Raw genomic sequence first — 22,500 nt, 5'->3', positions numbered from 1 at the left:
GAAGATAAGCTTTGGGATCTCAAGAGATATAGGAGTACAACCTGAGGAAGAAAAGCCTTACTGTACAGATAAACCCTTTGAAAAGTAAAAATACCTACATGTGATGAAATGGAACTTCTTCTACTGCTGCAAGCTGAATCCAAAGGTTCGAATTTTAAGATCAATTCTTCCAGTTGAGAAATCAGATCACTATAGGTTGTGAGGTCCAGCTGAGATTTCAAATGCTCCAACTTATCCACAGTCAAAGATTTTCTTCCCTAATGAAAGGGTAAGTAGAAACCAAGTAGAATAGCTTACTATTTATAATGAAATCTAAATTCAGTGGCCAATACACTGAAAGAGATCTAACAGAGACCATAAAACCTCAAAGTTGCTTTAAAAAGGTTTAACAAGGTAGTAAAAGAGTTAATGAGAATTATCTTAGAAATTAAGAATTAAATGCTATTGTACACACAATCATTCCCCCTTAAAACAAGGTCTGAAATTCAAGTAAGTTTATGAGAAAATTTAATTTTCTTTTAAGTGGGAAATATTCCCTTTTTCTTACCCTCCACCCACCCCTAGATTTATATGCCATGCCTCCTGTAGGGATTTATGGGGGCTTCATTTGCTAATAAAGACAAGCAACTTTGTAACACAATCCTGCAGGCTAGGGTGGTTTTAACAACCGAGATGACTATGTAAGCTCTCTGACTCACTCTGCTGGCAATGATAGAGTTTTGGAAAAGACAGCAGGTGCAAGCCGCCAGGTTCCACAGGCCTCTCCTCAGCAGGCGCTCCACACAGCGTTCCACAGATAACAGAGAAAGATGTGAGACTTTCCCATTCAGGTGCAAACAGAACAGCTCATTCTTGTAGACGGCCACATCCTGAATATCTACAAAAACCACAGGGGTGAACACACAGAAGTTTAAGCAAATATTCCTTTTCCATTTTGGCAAGGGCTGAATTATTCTAAGAAATTCATTTTTTACAATGAGTTTGACTCGACTGAATTTCGTCTCACTTATACTTGCATTTCAATGAAGAAATCATATTTTAGACACTTCTAAAAAAATAAGAGACAAACGCATCTGTTTAATCTAAAATTCTATGTTTAAAATCTGTTCTAAACAAAACAAATGAGCAAAGGAAAGAGAGAAAGACAAAGAAACAGACTCTCAACTATAGAGAACACACTGATGGGTACCAGAGGGGAAGTGGGTGGGGGATGGGTGAAATAGGTGATGGGGATTAAAGAGTGTACTTGTCCTGATGAGCACTGGGGTGATGTATGGAATTACTGAATCACTATACTGTACACCTGAAACTAATATTAAACTGTATGTTAACTACACTGGAATTTTGAAAAGTAGTAATATAATAAATAAAAAAATAAAATGCTACTTTCTATGAAAAGGAATTGGGACTTTAAAAGAGCACTCTACATTAGAGGCCAGACTACAACAGTTCTGAGAGTTACAATCTAGTGTCAATGAATGGATTTTTTTTTAAATTTTTTTTTAACCTTTATTTATTTTTGAGACAGAGAGAGACAGAGCATGAACGGGGGAGGGTCAGAGAGAGAGGGAGACACAGAATCTGAAACAGGCTCCAGGCTCTGAGCCACCAGCACAGAGCCCGAAGCGGGGCTTGAACTCACGAACTGCGAGATCATGACCTGAGCCGAAGTCGGACGCTTAACCGACTGAGCCACCCAGGCGCCCCAATGAATGGATTTTTAACACAGCATGTAAATTGACAAACAATTCATGAGAAAAATACCTGTCTTGGCAGAACATCACGAAAGGACTTAAAAAACTAGTTTCTGATATCACTTATAGGTAGAATCTAAAAAAAGCCTAACAAGTAGAAGCAGAGTAGAATGGTGGTAACCAGGGGCTGGAGGGGTAGTGGATGTTGGTCAAGGGGTACAAAGTTAGAAGACAAATAAGTTCTAGAGATCTAACGCACACACAGCATTGTGATTATAGTTAACATTAATGTATCATATACTGCAAAGCTGCTAAGAGACTAAATATTATGTTCTCATCATAAAAGATAGTAATCATCACAATATATAGTTGACCCTTTAACAACATGAGTTTGAACTGCACAGATCCAATGATATGTGAATTTTTTTCAATAAATATATTACGGTAAATCTATTTTCTTTCTTATGATTTTCTTAACATTTTTTCTTCTCTAGCTTTATTGTAAGAATACAGCAAATAATACATGTAACATACAAAGTATGTAAACTATGTTATCAGTAAGGCTTCAGATGAACAGTAGGCTATTAGTAGTTAAGTTTGTGGGGAGTCAAAAGCTACATGCAGATTTTCAACTTGTCTGTGCCCCTCACTCCCACGTTGTTCAGGGGTTAACTGTGTAACTGTATCAAATCAATACTTTCTATGCCTTAAACTTATACAGTGTATATGTCAATTTTTGAAAAAACAAACTCGTTTTAAAGGGACAAGCTTAGTGAACTTAATCCACAAGAAATCAATATTGATCAGATTGGTAAATAATGGTTCCTCTTTTTTATATTTCTACAAGGTAGAAAATGACCCAAAAAGATAAGATACACTCTCTGAGTAGCAATGCTAACACGGCTAGATGTCTTCTATTTCTGGTTTAAACTAAAAAAATATAGAGATTGACTTTCTCTGCCTCAGCCACCTAAAATGCTGTTGCTCTCACAAGGACTTCTTGAACCTCACACTATTAAGACACAAAATGGAAGTTCAAGCAAGACTTCCAACAGGCATCAAAATTCAGGGTAAACAGAAGGAAAAGATTAACTCATTCAATCCTTAGCAGCGGTTACTAATATTAAAGAATAAATGGAAACTGTATTTAAAACTACCCATGAAAAACTAAATAACTGACCACAAATTCACAAGTGGATGCTTGGATTATACCTTATGGTGGGAAACGTCTATGATGTTAACCTTTATAAGAAATGTCACCTCATTCTATTTTCTCTGCTTTTCACACTGCAAATGAATTCTCCTACAATAACTAAATCCTTCACAAGCATGAGATTAAAAATTACATAAGGAAGAAAAATACAATTACCTTTGATTTCACTCCAAAGAAGAACTTGAACATTCTGAGGAATGAAAATATAAATTCCTCTTTCTGTCCACGTCAGCACACAGTGCTCACTGCAAAAGAAAAAAGAAGTTAAGAGAATTCTAGTTTGCTTGGATACAGAAGTTTGTGATACAATTCCCTGAACTCAGACCCTCACATCAGCTATAAAAGTAAATTGAGACTGTACAAAAAAAAAGAAAAAAAAAATCACAACAGTGATCCAGTTAATCAAGTCCTGACACCCCTTTTATGTCTGTAGCAAAAGCCCCCTAAAAAATATGATGCCAAACTGGGAAAAATTTAGATACATACACTAAAAATCTTCTAGAAAAAGAAAAGGCTGGTATCTTACCTAATGTTTGTTAAAGCAGCCAAATTCCCCACAACTAGTATGAAATGGGCACATTTAAAACAGATGACATACCTCACCACAAATCACTGCTCTAGTGAAACACTTTTAGGGATGGTAATATTTTGATGTCCGTAGTTGTGAGCAGGCAATAAAAGGCTGAAAACTCCTGGTCCACTATCTGCCAGGAGCTTTATCAAAGGCCCTACCTATTATCTAACCTTGTGGCAGCCCATCAAGATAGAAGTGTTTTTTCCTTTTTTCTTAAAATAAACACTTAAAATTTAAATAATATGCCCAAGGACAGTCTGTCTCCAAAACCTGGACTTTTCTCTACCTCACAGAATGTACTTTTTCTCTCATTTATCCTCACTGACCCATCTACCAACTATTATTATCTAGAATCCTGATTATCCCACGAAACTGCATTTTCAAAAAGTCATATATTTCCTAAATGCCAAATGAAATAACCCTTCCTTATCCTTTCTTCTTGATCTTCATGCAGGGGCCAAACCCCACAGACTGTTCCTTCCTGAATCTCACCTCCCTGGACTCCGGGACACTGCACTTTGTTGGTCCACCTCCTTCCCCAGTCCTCTGCTACTCTCCACCTCGCTCATTTCTTTCATACTCCTTTGCTTATATATCTCATTTACCCTCTCAAGGCTGCTACTATTTCTCATATACCACTGGTAAACTCTGTTTCTTCCCCTTGGTCAGGGCAGCCGAGCTTGTAATACTCTCACTCTAGCCATTTCCCAAGGATCACAGAAGCGCCACGCCCCTCTGGAATCCTCCGAGAGAGCCGAGGGCAACTACTCTTCCTCCTGCACTCATCCTACTTCTTGTCAACCCTGTTCATATGGCACTTAGTCATGTACTGTACTGTTGGAACCCTTTTTCTTTATTATTGTTCAGATTTTTGTAGAAATACCACATCTCTCCAACAAATTATAATCTTAAAAACAGGAACCTTTTTTTTCTTTATACCCCCAAGAGTACTAAACATGGTACTATGTGGCTATGAAACTAGGAGTGGTATTTAACAGGAACTGGATCCTCACACAAATATTAAACATCTTGCCAATATAAGACCAGATCACTGTCCCTATGGGAAAATAATCTTTGACACAAAGATGGAAGAAATGGTCAGAATGCTAATCCAAAGGAAGAAAAATTGGAAGGCTACCTTCAGGAGCCAGAGGAGAAAAAAGCAAGAGGCCAGAGGACCCCTGAGTAGAGTTATAAGATCATGATTTTGACACTGAAAGTGATACTCAGCTTGAAAAGATTCCTTAGGAAATCTTAGGAGAGAGGTTCAGGTAAAAGCTGATACTTTGTAATTTACACATCCCTCATCCCCTTGTCCTTTCTTTGATAATAAAGGGACTAGAAGGCAGCCTAAGAGCATTGGTTAAAAACTCAAGGAGGGAAAAGGGATACTATTTACCCAAAAGAAAACTAAGCATATAAATTTGCCTCCCTGTGGGATTTGTGGGTGTAACAGTAAAGGTTACCATAGGACACAAGTGTATAGGTGAGGAGGGAAAAGGAAACAAACAGGAACAAAAAGCCCTCCTACTCATGATTAAAAAAAAAAAAAATCTTCATTGAATTCTTTAATTGAGCTATTACTTGAGAGCTTACTATGTGACTAACACTGTGCCCACAGCAAAGGAGTTGACAATCTGGTGCTGGGATGGATATTCAAAGTACAGTGAAATAGGGGTGGTGACAGAGGAATGAAAAAGGGTGACAATAGTGCCCAGGAGTAAGTGTCTAATCTAAGCCTGCTGGAAGAGTCTGCAAAGGCTTCAAACTGGCATTAATTATTGCTTAAGCTGAAGAGTAGGCACAGCCAGATCATCAAGGGCTTTGTTGGCTATGGCAGAAACTGTAACAGGAGCTTTAAATAGCTTAACTCAAAAGAGTAACTCTACCAGAAGAGCCAAGCAGACCATGGTCTTGCTATTAGAAAACACACCCTTGAGTAAAGGACTTCCTCACATATCACATCACAGTCAGAAGGGTCTATGTGCCAGATGCTATGCCAAGCACTAAGAATAATATAATGAACCAAACAGAAACAAAGCCCTTATAGAACTTACCCTCTAAGAGTAAGACAAACGTAAGTGCTGTATGAATATGTAATTAGAAATCGTAAAAAGTACCATAAAGGAAGAGTTTTTAATATGCTTTACCTAATTTTCAGGGAGAATCATGAATTTACTAATGTGATTTATGAATTTATAATTTAATGTGAAATACGTCAGTGTAGGCAGTGTGACATATACCTACATTAGTTAGGGGCAATTAGTTCACGTTTCAAACGTTTTTTTAAAAAATCACATTCTAAGAGCGGTTAGTTAGCCTTTGAAAGAACCCAATCAGCAGTCCCTATAACAGACCACCGTAAAACAATCTCTAAATAACATTCTCTGAATCTGCATTAGAGATCTTAACATGTTAGCTTAAAGGGATACTGGAAATAATATCCATTGATGAAATGAGCTCAAGATATACAGACTGGCTAGAAATCATACATTGGCACCCCCATGCTTGAAGAACAAGGTGTAAGAATTGGCAAACCCAGCCTTTAGTGACACTGTGTGCTGCCCCTTAATAGAGGACTTTAGCACCTAATCCAACTGGAAGGCTAGCTGAACCCTGATGTTAGAATACAGCTGAATGTGCAGATCTTTCATGCAAGGTACTTGTTGGAGCACCTAAAGGACAGAAGCTGAAAGTTCACCAAGCTTACAAGAACAAGTTCTACAATTATTTTTGTGCCTACTTGCTAGAAGCATACATCTGTGTGGCTGACTTCAGTCTGAGACTTGCTTTCGTTTTAACCTCCCACCAGGCAGGGGAGGTTATGAAAAGAAAAGAGTACTGACAGTTCTTAGCTCTAATTGTCAGAAGTTCCCTGACAATTATAGACTGTCCAATTGGTTTAGGTCAATTTGAAACAACAAAAAAAGAAGCATACTTCTATGATCTTTTTATTCCTCTTAGAACACGTCATGTAACATAGTCATTTCCTAATTTTCCAAAAATATCTTAGTACAAAAACAACGTTTAAAAACCCACCCGTGAACAAGAAACAAAGAGACAAAGTTAAGTGCTCATTTTTTTTTTTGAACGATCAAAAGGAGAAACTTACCTAAGGTGCAAGAGTTTGGGGAAAGACAAAGACTGGGAAGATCCAACTGTATGATCATACTGAGGTTCAGATCTAGGAAGTAAACAGTCTGTTAATGAATTAACCACAACAGAAAAGTATGCTGTTCCCTACGTAGGAAAAGTTTTGCAGCATCTAACTCATCTGCCTTTAGTCAATCTACTTTAATCGTATCAAAGATAGCTGGTTAAAGGCTTTTTGGTTTCTCTAAATCTTGAGTAAAATTCGACTTCACTTTTAGAAAGCATAATCTTTAATGCGTCTAGAATATCAGAGATTTCAACCGAACTCCTGCATGTAAATTCCTCAGATAGTCCCTATCAGCAATACAAATCATTACCTTAGAGTAATCACAGGGAGAGGTGGTGACGAGAGGAGTTTCTTAAACTGATGTGTGCTTATAACTTCCCCATCAAAGTTCACTTCCCACATCCTAGAGCCAGGGCGAGCACAATATATTAGGGGTTGCTGGCCTGCAGAACATCTTCCAGGGAAGAAACAAGCTCCATATTCTCCATCTCTTTCCTTGCTTCCGATTTTCCAAAATTTTTCTCTAATCCCCCCAAAAGAAAAGAAAGCACGTTTACTTATAAAAAAGTCAAAAACAAATGGTACTACTAATGGACATAATAACCCTATGGCCATAATAACCACACCCACAATATCCTCTCTGTATTCATATCAGCAATATATTGGAAAGAACAGCAGCATGGAAAGGTCCAAATAGGGTTTTGGCTCTGATTTGCCATTAACGATTTCTGTAACAGGAAGCAAACCACTTCACGTTAGTGCTCAGTGTATTATCCACAGAATGAGGGGCTCAGAATTCATGTGAAGGCCCCTTTCAAATCTACAAAATGAGTGCTAGCAAACCATTTCATACATCCTTAAATCCTATTATAAAGTGGTTTAAAATCTATCCCAAATCACCTTGCAAAAGGTTCTTTGGACACTCCGTGGAAGTTACTAAGCTACCTCTCCAACCCTGCTTCCAGCCATTCTCCCGCCACAAACACCCAGTAAACTCTTTGCTCTTTCCTCAAAATGCCAAGTCCTTCTGAAACTCTAACTTTGAACATTCTGTTTCCTTATGATTACATGAACTAAATACACAAAAGTGCTTAGTACGCTGCCTGGGAACAATGGAAGGTGATAATCTCTTCCTAAAACCTGCTTTACTTAAGTATTCTTCATGACTTCACCATTCTTCCACAAGACACTTCCTTGATGCCCGTAAGCTGAATTACACGCTTCCCATGGCACTTACTACCCTATATATGGCAACTGTGTCTCTTTGAACAATAGATTATGACTTTCCTTAAGACAAAGGCCATTTGCTTCTCTTCTTTAGTTAATTTCCCAATGTATAGCACAGTGTCTGACCCACAGAGAGCATTAACTACATTATAGTGCTCCATGCACTCAAACTCTTCTATTAGAGAATGACCTAATATGCCCTCTAGTGTGAATTTACTAGGTGACCTTAGATAATTCAATATCCTTGTACTTATCTGTTTTCATGGGTAAAAAGTAACACAGCTTTAGTACTATGAAAAACTGTGAGAACTATGTGTACCACGAGAACATGGATATGAAAGTGCTTTGAAATGTATACAGAACAATCTAAGAAGTTATGGATTTATTACTTATATTCCTTATCTGGGAAATAAAATATATTTCTTGCTTACTTTATATCTTCTATAGTGCTTAATACAATACTAAGGATCCAGAAGAGTGCAGTAAATGTTTGTTGAGTGAACAAATACAGGCAATTCGTTCTTATTTGTATACTCATTAACCTTGCTTTCTACATTTTCAAACAATATGTAACAGGCACAAGATGAAGTATGTCATATGTTATCTTAGTTAATACTACTTCTATTCTGGATGGGGAAACCAACATTTAGCAAGGTTTAAAAAGTGGCAGAACCAGAATTTGAAACCATATTGCCAGTTTCCATTAGTCAGTGTTCTCTCCACTATACCATAGTTCTTTGTTTCTGTTCTATTTCTTCCCAGGATCCACCTTGCTCATCAATGATATTGACAAAGTAGCCAGTGGCTGGCAAGAGAAGCAAATTCTTATCTATCACTTCCGTTAGTTACTAGGAGCCCCCGTTGGTTTTTGTTGTTTTTTTTTTTTTTTAATGCTATTTGTTGGGAGGGAATATAAGTTGAAACAAACAAAAAAAAAAATTAAGCATAAATGAACTTTTAAAATTATTGTACTATTCATGCCCCCCCAAACTGAATTCTAGCTAACAGGAAGTGGGCATTTCTAGAATGTGTTATTTTAGCAGCAGAATCTATGTTATTCTCATAACCAACTCTAGCTACATCCCTGTGAAATGGGAAAATGAAGATCAGCAATTCCACTGCACAGAAGGAAAAATAAACCTCTACTTACTTAGGTCTTTTTTTATAAAGTCTATCATATAGCTTTCTACACAGGACCACTTTGTAAACTTGTAAACCTACAGATGACGAATAGTTACGAATTTGGTGAAGCTAACAAATACTTCCCCAAAATCTCAAGCGTGGAGTTAATGACCAAAGGTCCAACGTTCAAAGGATGTATGAGGTAACTGTGAGGTTAAGAGCAAGGGCACTGAATCAAGACAGAAAGGTTGTAGTCTCGCCTGTCTCTTCTCAGCTGTGTGATATCAGACAAGCTCCAAGAATGAAAGGGTGGCACTAGGTGATCTCCAGTTCTCCAAATCTAACTTCATCACTGATGTATATAGTCTGAAACAAGTCAGAACCAGATACATACTCCTTCCCATGAATTTCATGTAAACTGACCATTGCCTCTCTGCTATCCAGCTAGGTTCTCTGATATCACACACCTACCACCTGCTATAACTGGCCTCCTTCCCACGTGCCTTTCCCCATCCAAAAAAATAAATACAAAGTACACCTTCTTCCCAACCTTCCCTCTACCATCCCTGACAGTCAGCAAACATTCCTTCAAACCTTTTGTAATAAACAACTCCTGCTTTCTAAAATAGCAGCCTTCTAACAGATACATGAAGTCCTGGAAATACATAAAGACTTTCCAAGCCTGCATAGTTCTAATGAAATCAATTTTCAAACCCTGATATTCTTTAAGCACACTTCTTAAATTGATCTAAAACCCCACCTAATTAATGTTGACATTTAAGGCTGTCACTGTCACTGTGGAACCAATTTACCAACTCAATCTTCCCTAACTCCCCTACTTACGCCAGACTGGAAGGTTTTAAAATATGCCCAATTCTTTCTCACTTTTCCACAAGAGACTGTTCCTTCCTGCTAAAATGTCCCTTCCTTCCTGTTTTACTCCAAATTTAGCCTACCAAAATCATCATCAAAATTATTGAAGCTGGCTGGTGGGTTCATGGGGGTTCAACATACAATTCTTTTAGGTATGCTCAAAATTCTCCTTAATAAATAGTTTAAAGAGTGGCTGGTCCTAAAGAATGTGGTAGTGGGGAAAAAAGAACCACCAGTGAAAATTTCCCTGCAGTGAGAATGGCTGAGGAACTTCAGCACAGTCACACATAATATTGATTTCAAGATGTTTCTGTTCTGGTGTTTCACAGCTACCTCCAATACACCTCTTTGCCATTCACTGAACCTTAACTCCACCCTTGAGATTTCAATAAAATAGATATTCACAAAGTTCTTATTCTTCACCCAGTTTTACCCATTAGTAACATTCTACTAAACACACAACAAATCTAAACAACAACAAATTTAATCAAGGAAGACTTCCTGATTCCCCATATCAAAACAGGCCTTTGTTTGGCCTTCCCTCATGACTCTGACCACACTTCATGGAGAGTTAAGTGAACATCGGTCTTCGTCGCTCACTGGCTCAGTCTCCTCTGTCTTTCCTACTCCCTAACATCAGCTTGCACACAGCTTGTTCCTCATTAACATCTGTATTACTGAACTGAGGGGTTTGGACTAAATGACTTCTAAGTCTCCGAAAGTTCTAGAATTCTGCATAACCTATGACCCACAGTTGGTCAATATACCTCTCAGTGTCACACAAGAAGGATCGAGTAAGTGAGGATATAAGTAGTCTTCCATCCAAATAATCTAACTGGACAATACAGGAGTCAACTGTTGTTATTGTCTGAACAGGAAACATCACAAAAGCAGCAGCTGCCTAAAAAAGATATGATAAGGAAAGAAGATTTATCTTTACATATACATGTGATCTCCTTTACCTTTTAAGTGAAAATAACTTTGGACAGCAAAAGAAAAATTTTTAATGGGTCAAAATTTAATTTGCCTGTTAGGATATCAAAGCTTCACTCATTTAAAGGTTCTGTGAAATAATCTGTTACGTAACTGTAGAAGACAACTCTTAAGACTGTTTCTGGTTATCCAATCTTAGAAATTGGAATAACAAGGTGAAACAAGTTTTGGAACATGTGAGAGAATTTTGTCACACAGAAGACAGTACTTCTTCCTTCGGAAAAAAGACAAATTAGGACTATACTACCTATAACGTTCCAACTATATTTGGGATCAAAAATATGTTAGGAATCAAGTGGCAACTTTGAAGGGTCACCATGACCAAACCAGAAGAATATTCTGATATGTTAATTAAAATAAAATAATTTAGCCAATGGTAGTTAGATTTCTTCTTTTTTGCCAAGATCCTACATGGAAATAAGCCAAGTTCCCCACTTTAACAGTCCTGGAGGAGAGGGACTGTAAGAAGTTGGTCTGCTCTGCCTTTTTTTTTTTTAAGTTAGAAAGAGAGAGAGAACACAAGTGAGGAACGGGCAGAGAGAGAGAGGGAGAAAGAGAAATCCAACCAGGCTCTGTGTTATCAGCACAAGGCCTGATGCGGAGCTCTTATGAACCATGAGATCAAGACCTGAGCTGAAATTAAGTCGGACACTTAACCGGCTGAGCCACCTAGGCACCCCTGGTCTGCTCTGCCTTAATGAGAGACTGGAGCATTCTGTCAGGGTAACCTGATACTCAACCCTTCTACTGCAACAACTTTGGCAGGAAGCCTGGGACCCGTGCAGCTGAGCACAATCCAGGAGGTGCCTTTAAGATTCAGTTCACAGTAAGTTACATCCATTGTAAAAAAAAAATATACCTAGACTCATGAGTTTCTTTTAATCAGGGACCAAGAGAATAGGAGCCTGGGCAAGTAGTACCATTTCTATGTTTGTCATTTTATTCACACAACTAATAAAGCGGCATTTTATCTTTATTAACAGTTTAGTAGTAATGCTTTATTTAAGTGCGCCATATAGGTAAATTACAGAGTACTGTAATAGACAATGTGCAAATTATTGAAGTTAGCTCACAGAAGCCATCCTGCAACAGTATTAAGCTAAACCAGGCTACACATAAACAGTTCTCCACAAAATTAATAGTGTGGGCTCTAGATCAGTCCCCCAAGAAAGAGTAGATAAAATTGTGTCCCTCAACTGAAATTCTGTTAAGACAATATCTTCTATCTCACCACATACACAAAGAATTGGACTGGCTCTCACCTTTACTTGTTTAGAAGTGTTGAGTTTGATGGCAGAAACTTTCCCCAAATGATCACCTACAAAAACTCTAAGAATAGCTGTATCCCAACAGAGAGCTGTAACTTTTCGGCCTTTGTGTTCTGAAGACACATAAATTCGTTCTGGTTTCCCACGACGCTCCTGATTTAATTCCCAAATAACTACGAGACCTTGACTGTAAGAATTGAATCACAGAAGCAAATTTTTGGCAAGGGTCAAAAAGGTACAATATATTTGTATCACAATATCAGTTATATTAAATATATATGCAAACTCCTGTTTGTCAAAAAAAGGAAGTAGGAAGTCAAGGTACTAATTTCCTTTCTTTAGTCCACAAATCTAGTACAAGAGAACTTAAGATGTTCTAAATTATCTCTGTTACCTTTCGCTTTTAAGGCCACTGAAATGTTGTTGTGTCATACTGACATTTTCCATAAACCATAGGGTGACCAAATGTCTGTCCTGGTTTGCTGGGAACTGAGAGATTTCCTTAGGACTCAAGACTTTCAGTGCTAAAATTGGGACAGTCATAGATAAACCAGGATGGTTAGCCACCCTAAAAAACACATAACTAGGGCTTGTCAATTTAAAATGTACTTAGAAAAGATCATTTTAAAGCAGTTTCTTACCTGGTAGCTACAGCAACATAATCATCATCATGTAAACAACAGGCAACCTGAGAAATTGCACCTTCCTAGAACACAAAAGGAAAAATATTAGGCTTCTCAAAAATGGTAATTTTTTTACTTTTTTTATTTTTTTATTTTTTTTTTTCAACGTTTATTTATTTTTGGGACAGAGAGAGACAGAGCATGAACGGGCGAGGGGCAGAGAAAGAGGGAGACACAGAATCGGAAACAGGCTCCAGGCTCTGAGCCATCAGCCCAGCGCCCGACACGGGGCTCGAACTCACGGACCGCGAGATCGTGACCTGGCTGAAGTTGGACGCTTAACCGACTGCGCCACCCAGGCGCCCCATTTTTATTTTTAAATCTCAAGATTTACATTCCTCTTTTACTCCAAATGATTATTCATAATGGAAAAATTGGGATTTATGAAAGATACTCCGAATGGTATGACAGAACTATGATTGATTAAGCTTACCCTGTGTGAAAGAAAAAGCCTGTGCTTCCAGCCTTCCTTCTGAATGAGATTGAGTCCTCCTCCCGAACTGCCCAAAGCCAGCCATTTCCGAGACACAGCTATGCTCGTGCACTGAAAACATGTAAACAGACAAGGGTGAGATGATCGTAGTCACATAACTAAATAAAAGAAACTAATAGACAAAAATACTAAGATCTGTGTAGCAGGTTCCTCCCCCACCCCACTTCCTGCCCAGCTGGACACCATGTTACGGCACTCAGCTTCTCATTCGAGCACAAGACACAGACAGAACATTGTGGTTTTAAATTTTTAATTAAATCTCAAAATGACTGAATACGCTCAATTATACAAATGAATAATTTTCCCTTGGCAAAATCTAGTTATCAGATCATTCATCTTTTGTGTAATTTGGCTAAATCATTCCACTGCTGACCACAAAGATGAAAGACCAAGTAAGTCCCCAGGGGATAAAGCAACTGCTTTAACCATTTACTCACTTGAATCACTTCTAGTCCACATAATTAGCACACAAATCACCCACAGCTTTTAGAATGGGTGAGACTATAGAGGACACAGATGCAGGTCACTATGCTGTTAGACCCTCAGCCTGCTAATTCCTTTCCTTATCTACCACAGAAAACAGTGGCCATGCTGTGCCCAACACCCTGTGGCAAAATTTGTTGCTTTGCTGATGAACAGACACTCCCAACCCTCTTTAACCTTGCTTTCCACCACAGAAGCTGGAAAATCTAAATATTCATTTACTCAGTTTTTCCTGAAGCTAGTGAGAGCTATCTGACTAAACTCCAGCTAATAAGACTAAGCCTGCCAGGGTTTCTTAGAAAGGTTTACCTTACCAGGTAAAAGGAAGAGTCAGAAAAAAAGAAAGCCTTTGGGAAACAATCAACATATATATTAATAGTGTGTGCGTGTCTGTGTGTGTGTGTGTGTGTGTGTGTGTGTGTGTGTGTATACAAATACATATACACTATATATACATACAGTGACATAATAATAGCAGGGGACTGGAACACCTGACTTAGATCAATGGACATATCATCCAAATAGAAAATCAACAAGGAAACAGGGGCTTTGACACACTGGAATAGATGAATTTAACAGACATCTTCAGGAAATTCCACCCTAAAACAGCAGAATGCAACATTCTTTTCAAGTGCACACAGAACATTCTCCAGAACAGATTACACATTAGGCCACAAAACAAGTCTCAACAAATTCAAAAAATTGAAGTCATACCATGCATCTTTTCTGACCACAACACTATGAAACTAGAAATCAATCACAAGAAAAAATTTGGAAAGAGCACAATACAGGGAGGTTAAATAACATGCTACTAAACAATGAATGGATCAAACAAGAAATTAAAGAAGAAATTAAAAATTACATGGAAACAAATGAAAATGAAAACACAACAGTCCAAAATCTTTGGGATGCAGCAAAAGAAATTCCAAGAAGGCAGTTTATAGCAATACAGGCCTACCTCAAGAAGCAGGAAAAATAACCTCACACCTAAAAAAGCTAGAAAAAGAAGAATAAAATTCAAACCCAGGAAAAGGAAGGAAATAATAAAGATCAGAGCAGAAATAAATGATATAGAAACTAAAAAAAACAATACAGCAGATCAATGAATCCAGGAGCTGGTTCTTTGAGTGTGTGTGTGTGTGTGTGTGTGTGTGTGTAAGACAGAGAGAGAGAGTGCATGCATGCAAGTGGGGGAGAGAAGAAGGGGGAGAGAGACAGAGAGACAGAGAGAGAGAGAAGGAGAATCTTAAGCAGGCTCCATGCTCAGCACAGAGCCCAAGGTGGGGCTTGATCCCACAACCCTGGGATCATGACCTGAGCCAACATCAAGAGTCAGACACTCAAACCAGGGGCTCTCAGGAGCTGGTTCTTTGAAAAGATCAACAAAATTGACAAACCTGTAGCCAGACTCATTAAAAAAAAGAGAGAGAACCCAAATAAACAAAGCCACTAATGAAAGAGGAAAAATCACAACTAACACCATAGAAATACAAGCAATTATATCAGAATATTATAAAAACCTGTATGTCAACAAATTGGACAACTTGAAAGAAATGGATAAGTTCTTAGAAATGTATAACCTCCCCAAATTAAAGTAGGAGGAAATAGAAAATCTAAAGAGACCAATTACCAGCAAAATAATTAAATCAGTAATAAGAAACTCACAACAAACAAAAAGTCCAGGACCAGATGGCTTCACAGGCAAATTCTGTCAAACATTAAAAAAAAGAGTTAGGGGGCGCCTGGGTGGCTCAGTCGGTTAAGCGTCCGACTTCAGCTCAGGTCACGATCTCGTGGTCCGCGAGTTCAAGCCCCACGTCGAGCTCTGGGCTGATGGCTCAGAGCCTGGAGCTTGCTTCCAACTCTGTGTCTCCCTCTCTCTCTATCCCTCCCCCGTTCATGCTGTGTCTCTCTCTGTCTCAAAAATAAATTAAAAAAAAAATTTAAAAAAAAAACGTTAAAAAAAAAAAGAGTTAATACCTATTCTTCTCAAATTGTTCCAAAAAATACAAGAGGAAGAAAAATTTCCAAATTCATTCTATGAAGCCAGTATCACCCTGATACCAAAACCAGATAAAAACACCACAAAACAAAAACAAAAACAAAAACAAAAACAAAAACAGAAACCTACAGTTCAAAATCTCTCATGAATATTGATGCAAATATCCTCAACAAAATATTAGTAAGCTGAATCCAAGAACACATCAAAAAAATATTATATCTTTATCAAGTGGGACTTAGTCCCAGGATACAAGAATGGTTCAATATTCACAAACAATGTGACACATCACATCAATAAGAGGATAAAACCATATAATCATTTCAACAGATGGAGAAAAAGCATTTGCCAAAGTACAACATCCATTCATGATAAAAACCCTCTGCAAAGTAGGTCTAGAGGGAACATACCTCAACACAATAAGGACCTTATATGAAAAACCCACAGCCAACATCATACTTAATGGTGAAAAACAGAGCTTTCCCCTTAAGGTCAGGAACAAGACAAGGATATCCACTCTCACCACTTTTATTCAACATAATACTGGAAGTCCTAGACACGGCTATTAGACAACATAAAAAAATAGAAGGCATCCAAATTGGTATGAAAAAAGTAAAACTCCCACTATTTGCAGATAACATGTTACTATATAGAGAAAACACTAAAGACACCACCAAAAAACCACTAAAACTGATAAATGAAAACCAGGAGAAATGATAAATGAATGAATAGTAAACTAACAGGATACAAAATCAATGTACAGAAATCTTTTGCATTCCTATACACTAACAATGAAGCAGCAGAAAGTGAAATTAAGAAAACAATCCCATTCACAACTACCCCTAAAACAATAAAATATCTAGGAATAAATTTAACCAAACAGGTGAAAATCCTGTACTCTGAAAACTATATAAAACACTGATGAAAAAAATTCAAGACGATGCAAAGAAATGGAAAGATATTCCATGCTCATGGACTGGCAGGATATTGTTAAAATGTTTCTACTATTCAAAGCAATCTATAGTTTAAATGCAATCCCTATCAAAACACCAACAGCATTTTTCACAGAACTAGAACAATCCATCCTAAATTTTGCATGGAACCACACAAGGTCTTGAATAGCCAAAGCAATTTTGGAAACACTGGAGGTATGACAAGTTCAGATTTCAAGTTATATTACAAAATGGTAGTAATTAAAACAGTATAGTACTAGCATAAAAATAGACACACAGATCAAGGGAATAGAACAGAAAACCCAGAAATAAAAGCACAATTATATGGTCAATTAATCTTCAACAAAGGAGGAATAAATGGGAAAAAGACACTCTTCAACAAATGGTATTGAGGACTCTAGACAGCAACAGGCAAAGAATGAAACTGGACCACTTTCTTTCACCTACAGAAAAATAAAGTCAAAATGGATTAAAGACGGGCGCCTGGGTGGCTCAGTCGGTTAAGCATCCAACTATTGATTTCAGCTCAGGTCATGATCTCACGGTTCGTGAGTTCAAGCCCTGTGTCAGGCTCTGCTCTAACAGCACAGAGCCTGCTTGGGATTCTTTCACTCTGCCCCTCCCGTGCTCATTCTCTCTCTCAAAAATAAACTTAAAAAAAAAAAAAAAAGTCTAACTGAAATCAACCCCTCATGAGTGTTGCTCATATCACTTTGCCTATTACATCCTATTCTGCTTAAAGGCTAGAAAATTACTGGGGTGGGGGAGCAAAAGTATAAGAATGAAATTATTTTGGAATTGGTCATAAGATTTGTTCTTCACTATGTCATTCCTGAGTTTATCAAAAGAACTGAGGGTTTGAGGGAAGCACATACTTTATCCCACACAGCTAATGGCTTTTGCTCTGTTCCCTAAAATGGAGGGTACATCAAACTCCTTGTTCTGTAATGAGCTTAGTATAACTGCAGTGGTCCATGTTGCTTAAAATGCAACATGGTATACTCACTTATACTATTTATTTTCAACCAAATACATTACTTTCTTAGGAAAAACAGCAAGATTATTGTGAAGGAAAAAAAATCTGAACAATCAATATCATGGTTTTCAAGAATGGGAAAGAATTCAAATGATAGCTCAGAAAGTAAATCAAGAAAGAGTTGGGAAGGGAATGCACGTTGGTGCAGCCACTCTGGAAAACAGTATGGAGGTTCCTCAAAAAACTAAAAATAGAACTACCCTACGACCCAGCAATTGCACTACTAGGCATTTATCCACGGGATACAGGTGTGCTGTTTCGAAGGGACACGTGCACCCCCATGTTTATAGCAGCACTATCAACAATAGCCAAAGTATGGGAAGAGCCCAAATGTCCACCGATGGATGAATGGATAAAAAAGATGTGGTATAGATATACAATGGAATATTTATTACTCAGCAATCAAAAAGAATGAAATCTTGACATTTGCAACTATGTGGATAGAACTGGAGGGTATTATGCTAAGTGAAATTAGTCAGTCAGAGAAAGACAAAAATCATATCACTTCACTCATCTGAGGACTTTAAGAGACAAAACAGATAACATAAGGGAAGGGAAAAAAAAATAATATAAAAACAGTGAGGGGAACAAAACAGAAGAGACTCATAAATATGGAGAACAAACTGAGGGTTACGGGAGGGGTTTTGGGAAGGTGGATGGGCTAAATAGGTAAGGGGCAGTAAGGAATCTACTCCTGAAATCATTGTTGCACTATATGCTAACTAATTTGGAAGTAAATTTAAAAAAATAAAAAATAAAACAAGTCAAAAAAAAAAAAAAAAGAAAGAAAGAGTTGGGGCGCCTGAGTGGCTCAGTCGGTTAAGCATCCAACTTTGGCTCAAGAAACGTTCTCACGGTTTGTGGGCTCGAGCCTCATATCAGGCTCTGTGCCGACAGCTCAGAGCCTGGAGCCTGCTTCAGATTCTGTGTCTCCCTCATGCTCTCTGTCCCTCCCCCGCTCACGCTCTGTCTCCCTCTTGCTCTCTCAAATTTAAAAAAAAAAATTTTTAATACAAAAAAAAAGAAAAAAGAAAGACCTATGAACATGCTACTTGTATGTAAGGTATTACTAGCACAGGGAAGAATACTCATGATTCCATTAAACATAAAGAACTAGACGGCAGGGAGCATATATAACAGTGTGCACAAAATATACAAATATGAACATGAAACAGATACACGGATCAAGAAATTCACCTTTAGACGACTGGAGTCCAGCCTCAGGGCTGAAAGTAATGGATCCAGAGACTCAAATTCTGCCAGTACATGGCTGTAGGACTCCGGTATCACTGGCACAAACGTCATTTAGCTGGAAAGGTGAAACTACGTTGAGTGACAGGCACAGTATTCCTGAATAAAACCTGCAAAAAAAATATAATTTTTAGAAGCTCCTTGCTTAGTTAGCAAGCATTTAATGGATATATGGAGACCACGGAGAAACAGGAGAAAGGAACAAGGATCCCTACTTTGGAGGTACTTAGCATCTACAAGGAAAGAAAACACACATAGATAACATTATGTGCAACCATCAGCGTGTACTGTATCATTTCCTGACTCTGAAGCTCCCAGAGAATCAAGCCCAGATTCTCAAGATCCCTCTATAATCCTGTCCCACTCTACTTATCTAACAGTGTGAGTAGGTAGAACGGAGGATGTAAGAGAAAAATTGGTCAAGTTCCTCTTTGGTAAATAGCAACTTCAGTTGTACTTTTTGAGTTGTAAATCTTCCTCTACCTTTCAGAGTCTCTCATTAAAAGGCAACATTCTGTAAAGGCTTCAAACTATAAACCCTTATGAGCAAATTCAAAAGTTACCAGCCAATAATTTAACTGTGCTCAACAGAAACACACCTCTGGATCTCTTTCTCCACACTATCAAGGGCTCAGTATCTGTTAAATGAATGAATGCACCTACTAAGTGGGAAGTAAGGTACAGAGAATTAAAGGTCAAAGTAAGAGCTTCAATAAGAAAACTGATAGGAATGAATACGAATAGGAATACAAAGCAGCAAATGCTAAATACCCAATGAAGACTTTGTACACTAACACAAGAGTTATCTGTTCAGCAACTCTCAAGTGTATATTTTTGTCAAATTGCACCAGCTTCCAGAAAAGAAACAAAATTCAAGAAAATTCTTACCCGTTAATTTAACTTTTCTCCATTTTTTGTAACATGCCAAATTAAGAATAAAAGCAAACACTACAGGGGCACCTGGGTGGCTCAGTAGGTTGAGTGCCCAACTCTTGGTTTTAGCTCAGGTCATGATCTCAGCGTTCATGAGATCGAGCCCCGTGTCAGGCTCTTCTGCACTGATGACACGGAACCTACTTGGGATTTTTCTCTCCCTCTATCTCTCTCTGCCTCTCCCCACCCCCCCCCCCCCAAATAAACGTTAAAAAAAAAAAAAAAAGCGAACACTACTGCAAAATTCAGAAACAACTGCTTATACTTGTTTTTAATTTACAGGTTTTTTTCAGAACACGTATTCACTTATTTATTTATTCAACAAATATGTACATAGTGTTACCAGCAAGACCCCAAACCTCAACCTTTACTGCTCACCTGCTTGCTCCTACCAACCTCTGTCCCACATTTTTCCTTAAGCTCTTCTTTCCAGCTTACCTCTTAACTCAGGCAAAAGACCGGAGGGGCATAGCATCATGTGATGGAAACTGAAACAACCCCTCAAGCAACAAGTGCCTGGATAGGAGTTCTGGTGGCCCAAACCACCCTGACCAGTTTGAGCTCACCTCCCGACTCATGCCAGTGCAGATGGACTACGGAGTAATCCAGGGAGTGACCGACAGTTACTTTTACCTCATTTGAATATGAAAATCTCCACCTAAACAGAAGCACAAGCCTCCTTTACATGATATACTATGTACATATAAGCATATTTCCTAAAGGAGCATGCATGGGCCTCTACACAGAGGTGACAAGTCACCCTTATCTAAATACTCATTGTAACTCTAAAACAAACAAACATTCACTCTTTCTCAGGGAGTCATGGCTTTGAAAGTTATTCCCTGTGATCTCCTTGTTTGCTGCAAATAAAGTTTCCTTTGTGCAACAACTCTACCCATTACTCACAGGAGGGAACTCATGTTTGTTCAGTTACAATAGCACCAACTTGTGCACTGTTCTAGGTTGGAGAGATAAAACACAGGACAAAACAAAGTCCTAACATTCATGGAGTGTACCTTCCAATGGCAAAACACACATAAGCTTACGATGTTTTTTATTGCATACACATAATATAGTCTTATCTCCTCTTCGTTATACTATTCTTAGTATAAGAATAATAGTCCAAAAAGAAAACCAAATCTTTAGTAGTCCTATACTCAAAATATTTAAGAATTCCAGGGCAGCTGGCTGGTCAGTCAGTGAAGCATGCAACTCCTGAACTTGGAATTTTGAGTTCAAGCCCATGTCAGCTGTAGAGACTACTTAAAATCTTTAGGGATGCCTGGGTGACTCAGTCAGTTGAGCATCCCGACCCTTGATTTCCACTCAGGTCATAATCTCATGGTCCGTGGGTTTGAGCTACACTGCACTGACATTGCAGAGCCTGCTTGGGATTCTCTTGTGTCCTCTCTCTGCCTCTTTCACTCTCTCTCTCTCCAACATAAACATAAACATAAACTAAACTAAACTAAACTAAACTAAACTAAAATAAAATCTTTGAAAAAGACTTCTTTTGAGAATTCTTGACCTAAGAAAAAAACTATCATTCTTTTCACTCATTCATTTTATTGAGTTCCTTGTGAAATATGAGACACAGTGGTAGAAATGACAAAATAATTCTGGAAATCAGTCACTTTATAAACAGGGAGAAAAAGAACATGCGCGTGCGCACACACACACCTAATAAGGAAAACATAAGCAGAATGCTATGTTGGAACTTAAAGGACAGAAGAATCACATTTCACACTGAGTTAAAGGGAACTGTCGAAAACTTCCTAAGGGAAGCAGCACTGGAGCCGAATAGGCTTTTATCAGAAGGAAAAGGGTAAGGGCAGCAATAAGCAAAAATACAGAGGATACATTTGGAGAATACAAGTTTAGTTTTTCGTTGAGACACAGGATACAAGGAACAGAGTAATGAAAAATAAAAGTGGAATAGTAATTCAACACAAAGCATAAAACACTTCTCATTTCAAACCAAAGAACCTGAAGAAATTTTAATTTGGTAGGCAACAGAAAGACATCAAAGGATTTGGTGTTAGGCAATCACATAATTTCTGTGAAGCGCTGTGGGCACACCCTAGAAAACAAAGACTTAAGAAAAGTGGTGGGTAGTAAGGTAGTAAAGACAAGGCCTTTCAATTACTCAAGAAATCTGGTGGAAAAGGAGAAAATCACTCTGGACTTTCTGACCAGGAGAGACTCAAACAGATTTGTAAATAGTAGCTAAGAGTCTTTAGAATGAAAAAGACTGAAGACACAAGAAAAAGATAAAACCATGGTATAAGATCCTAAAGAAGCTGGAAAGGAATGACATCAAGTCCACATTGTCTATCTCTTCCACTTCTGATCTTAAACTCTGAAGTGGATAGGCCATCGGGCCTTGATCTCAGTGTCCTGCAAGTTATAATTTAATGAGGTAAAAAAAACTAAACTAACAGGTTCCTAATTTTCAAAAAATATATATTTAATGGGAAATGAGAACGGAAAAGAAACAGCGTCAGCAATGTCAGTTCTCAGGAGAAGTTGCGGGGTGATGGTTAAG

The 22,500-nt window shown here is 38.0% G+C and overlaps 1 protein-coding gene across 5 annotated transcripts in view; it reads right to left on the bottom strand.

Moving 5' to 3' along the window:
* The window catches only part of HPS5 (HPS5 biogenesis of lysosomal organelles complex 2 subunit 2), a 39,050-nt gene that overhangs the window by 14,458 nt on the left and 2,092 nt on the right, over nucleotides 1–22,500 (bottom strand). For 4 of the 5 annotated variants that reach the window (XM_040495681.1, XM_040495684.1, XM_040495683.1 and 1 more), the window contains exons 2-11: nucleotides 18,969–19,132; nucleotides 13,241–13,351; nucleotides 12,766–12,830; nucleotides 12,119–12,311; nucleotides 10,631–10,764; nucleotides 6,952–7,164; nucleotides 6,594–6,665; nucleotides 3,064–3,152; nucleotides 699–877; nucleotides 99–257 (exon numbers count right to left, since the gene is read on the bottom strand). In XM_040495681.1, the coding sequence (XP_040351615.1) occupies nucleotides 99–257; nucleotides 699–877; nucleotides 3,064–3,152; nucleotides 6,594–6,665; nucleotides 6,952–7,164; nucleotides 10,631–10,764; nucleotides 12,119–12,311; nucleotides 12,766–12,830; nucleotides 13,241–13,351; nucleotides 18,969–19,076 (1,323 nt within the window). In that variant the 5' untranslated portion in view covers nucleotides 19,077–19,132. The other variant, XM_040495685.1, reaches the window with a different exon arrangement.

The sequence above is a fragment of the Herpailurus yagouaroundi genome, unplaced genomic scaffold, assembly GCF_014898765.1.
Source record: "Herpailurus yagouaroundi ecotype Mexico unplaced genomic scaffold, PumYag 187, whole genome shotgun sequence".
Taxonomy (NCBI): Eukaryota; Metazoa; Chordata; class Mammalia; order Carnivora; family Felidae; genus Herpailurus; species Herpailurus yagouaroundi.
The sequence above is the reverse complement of the archived record's forward strand: the minus strand, read 5'-3'. Positions and strand labels throughout refer to the sequence as shown.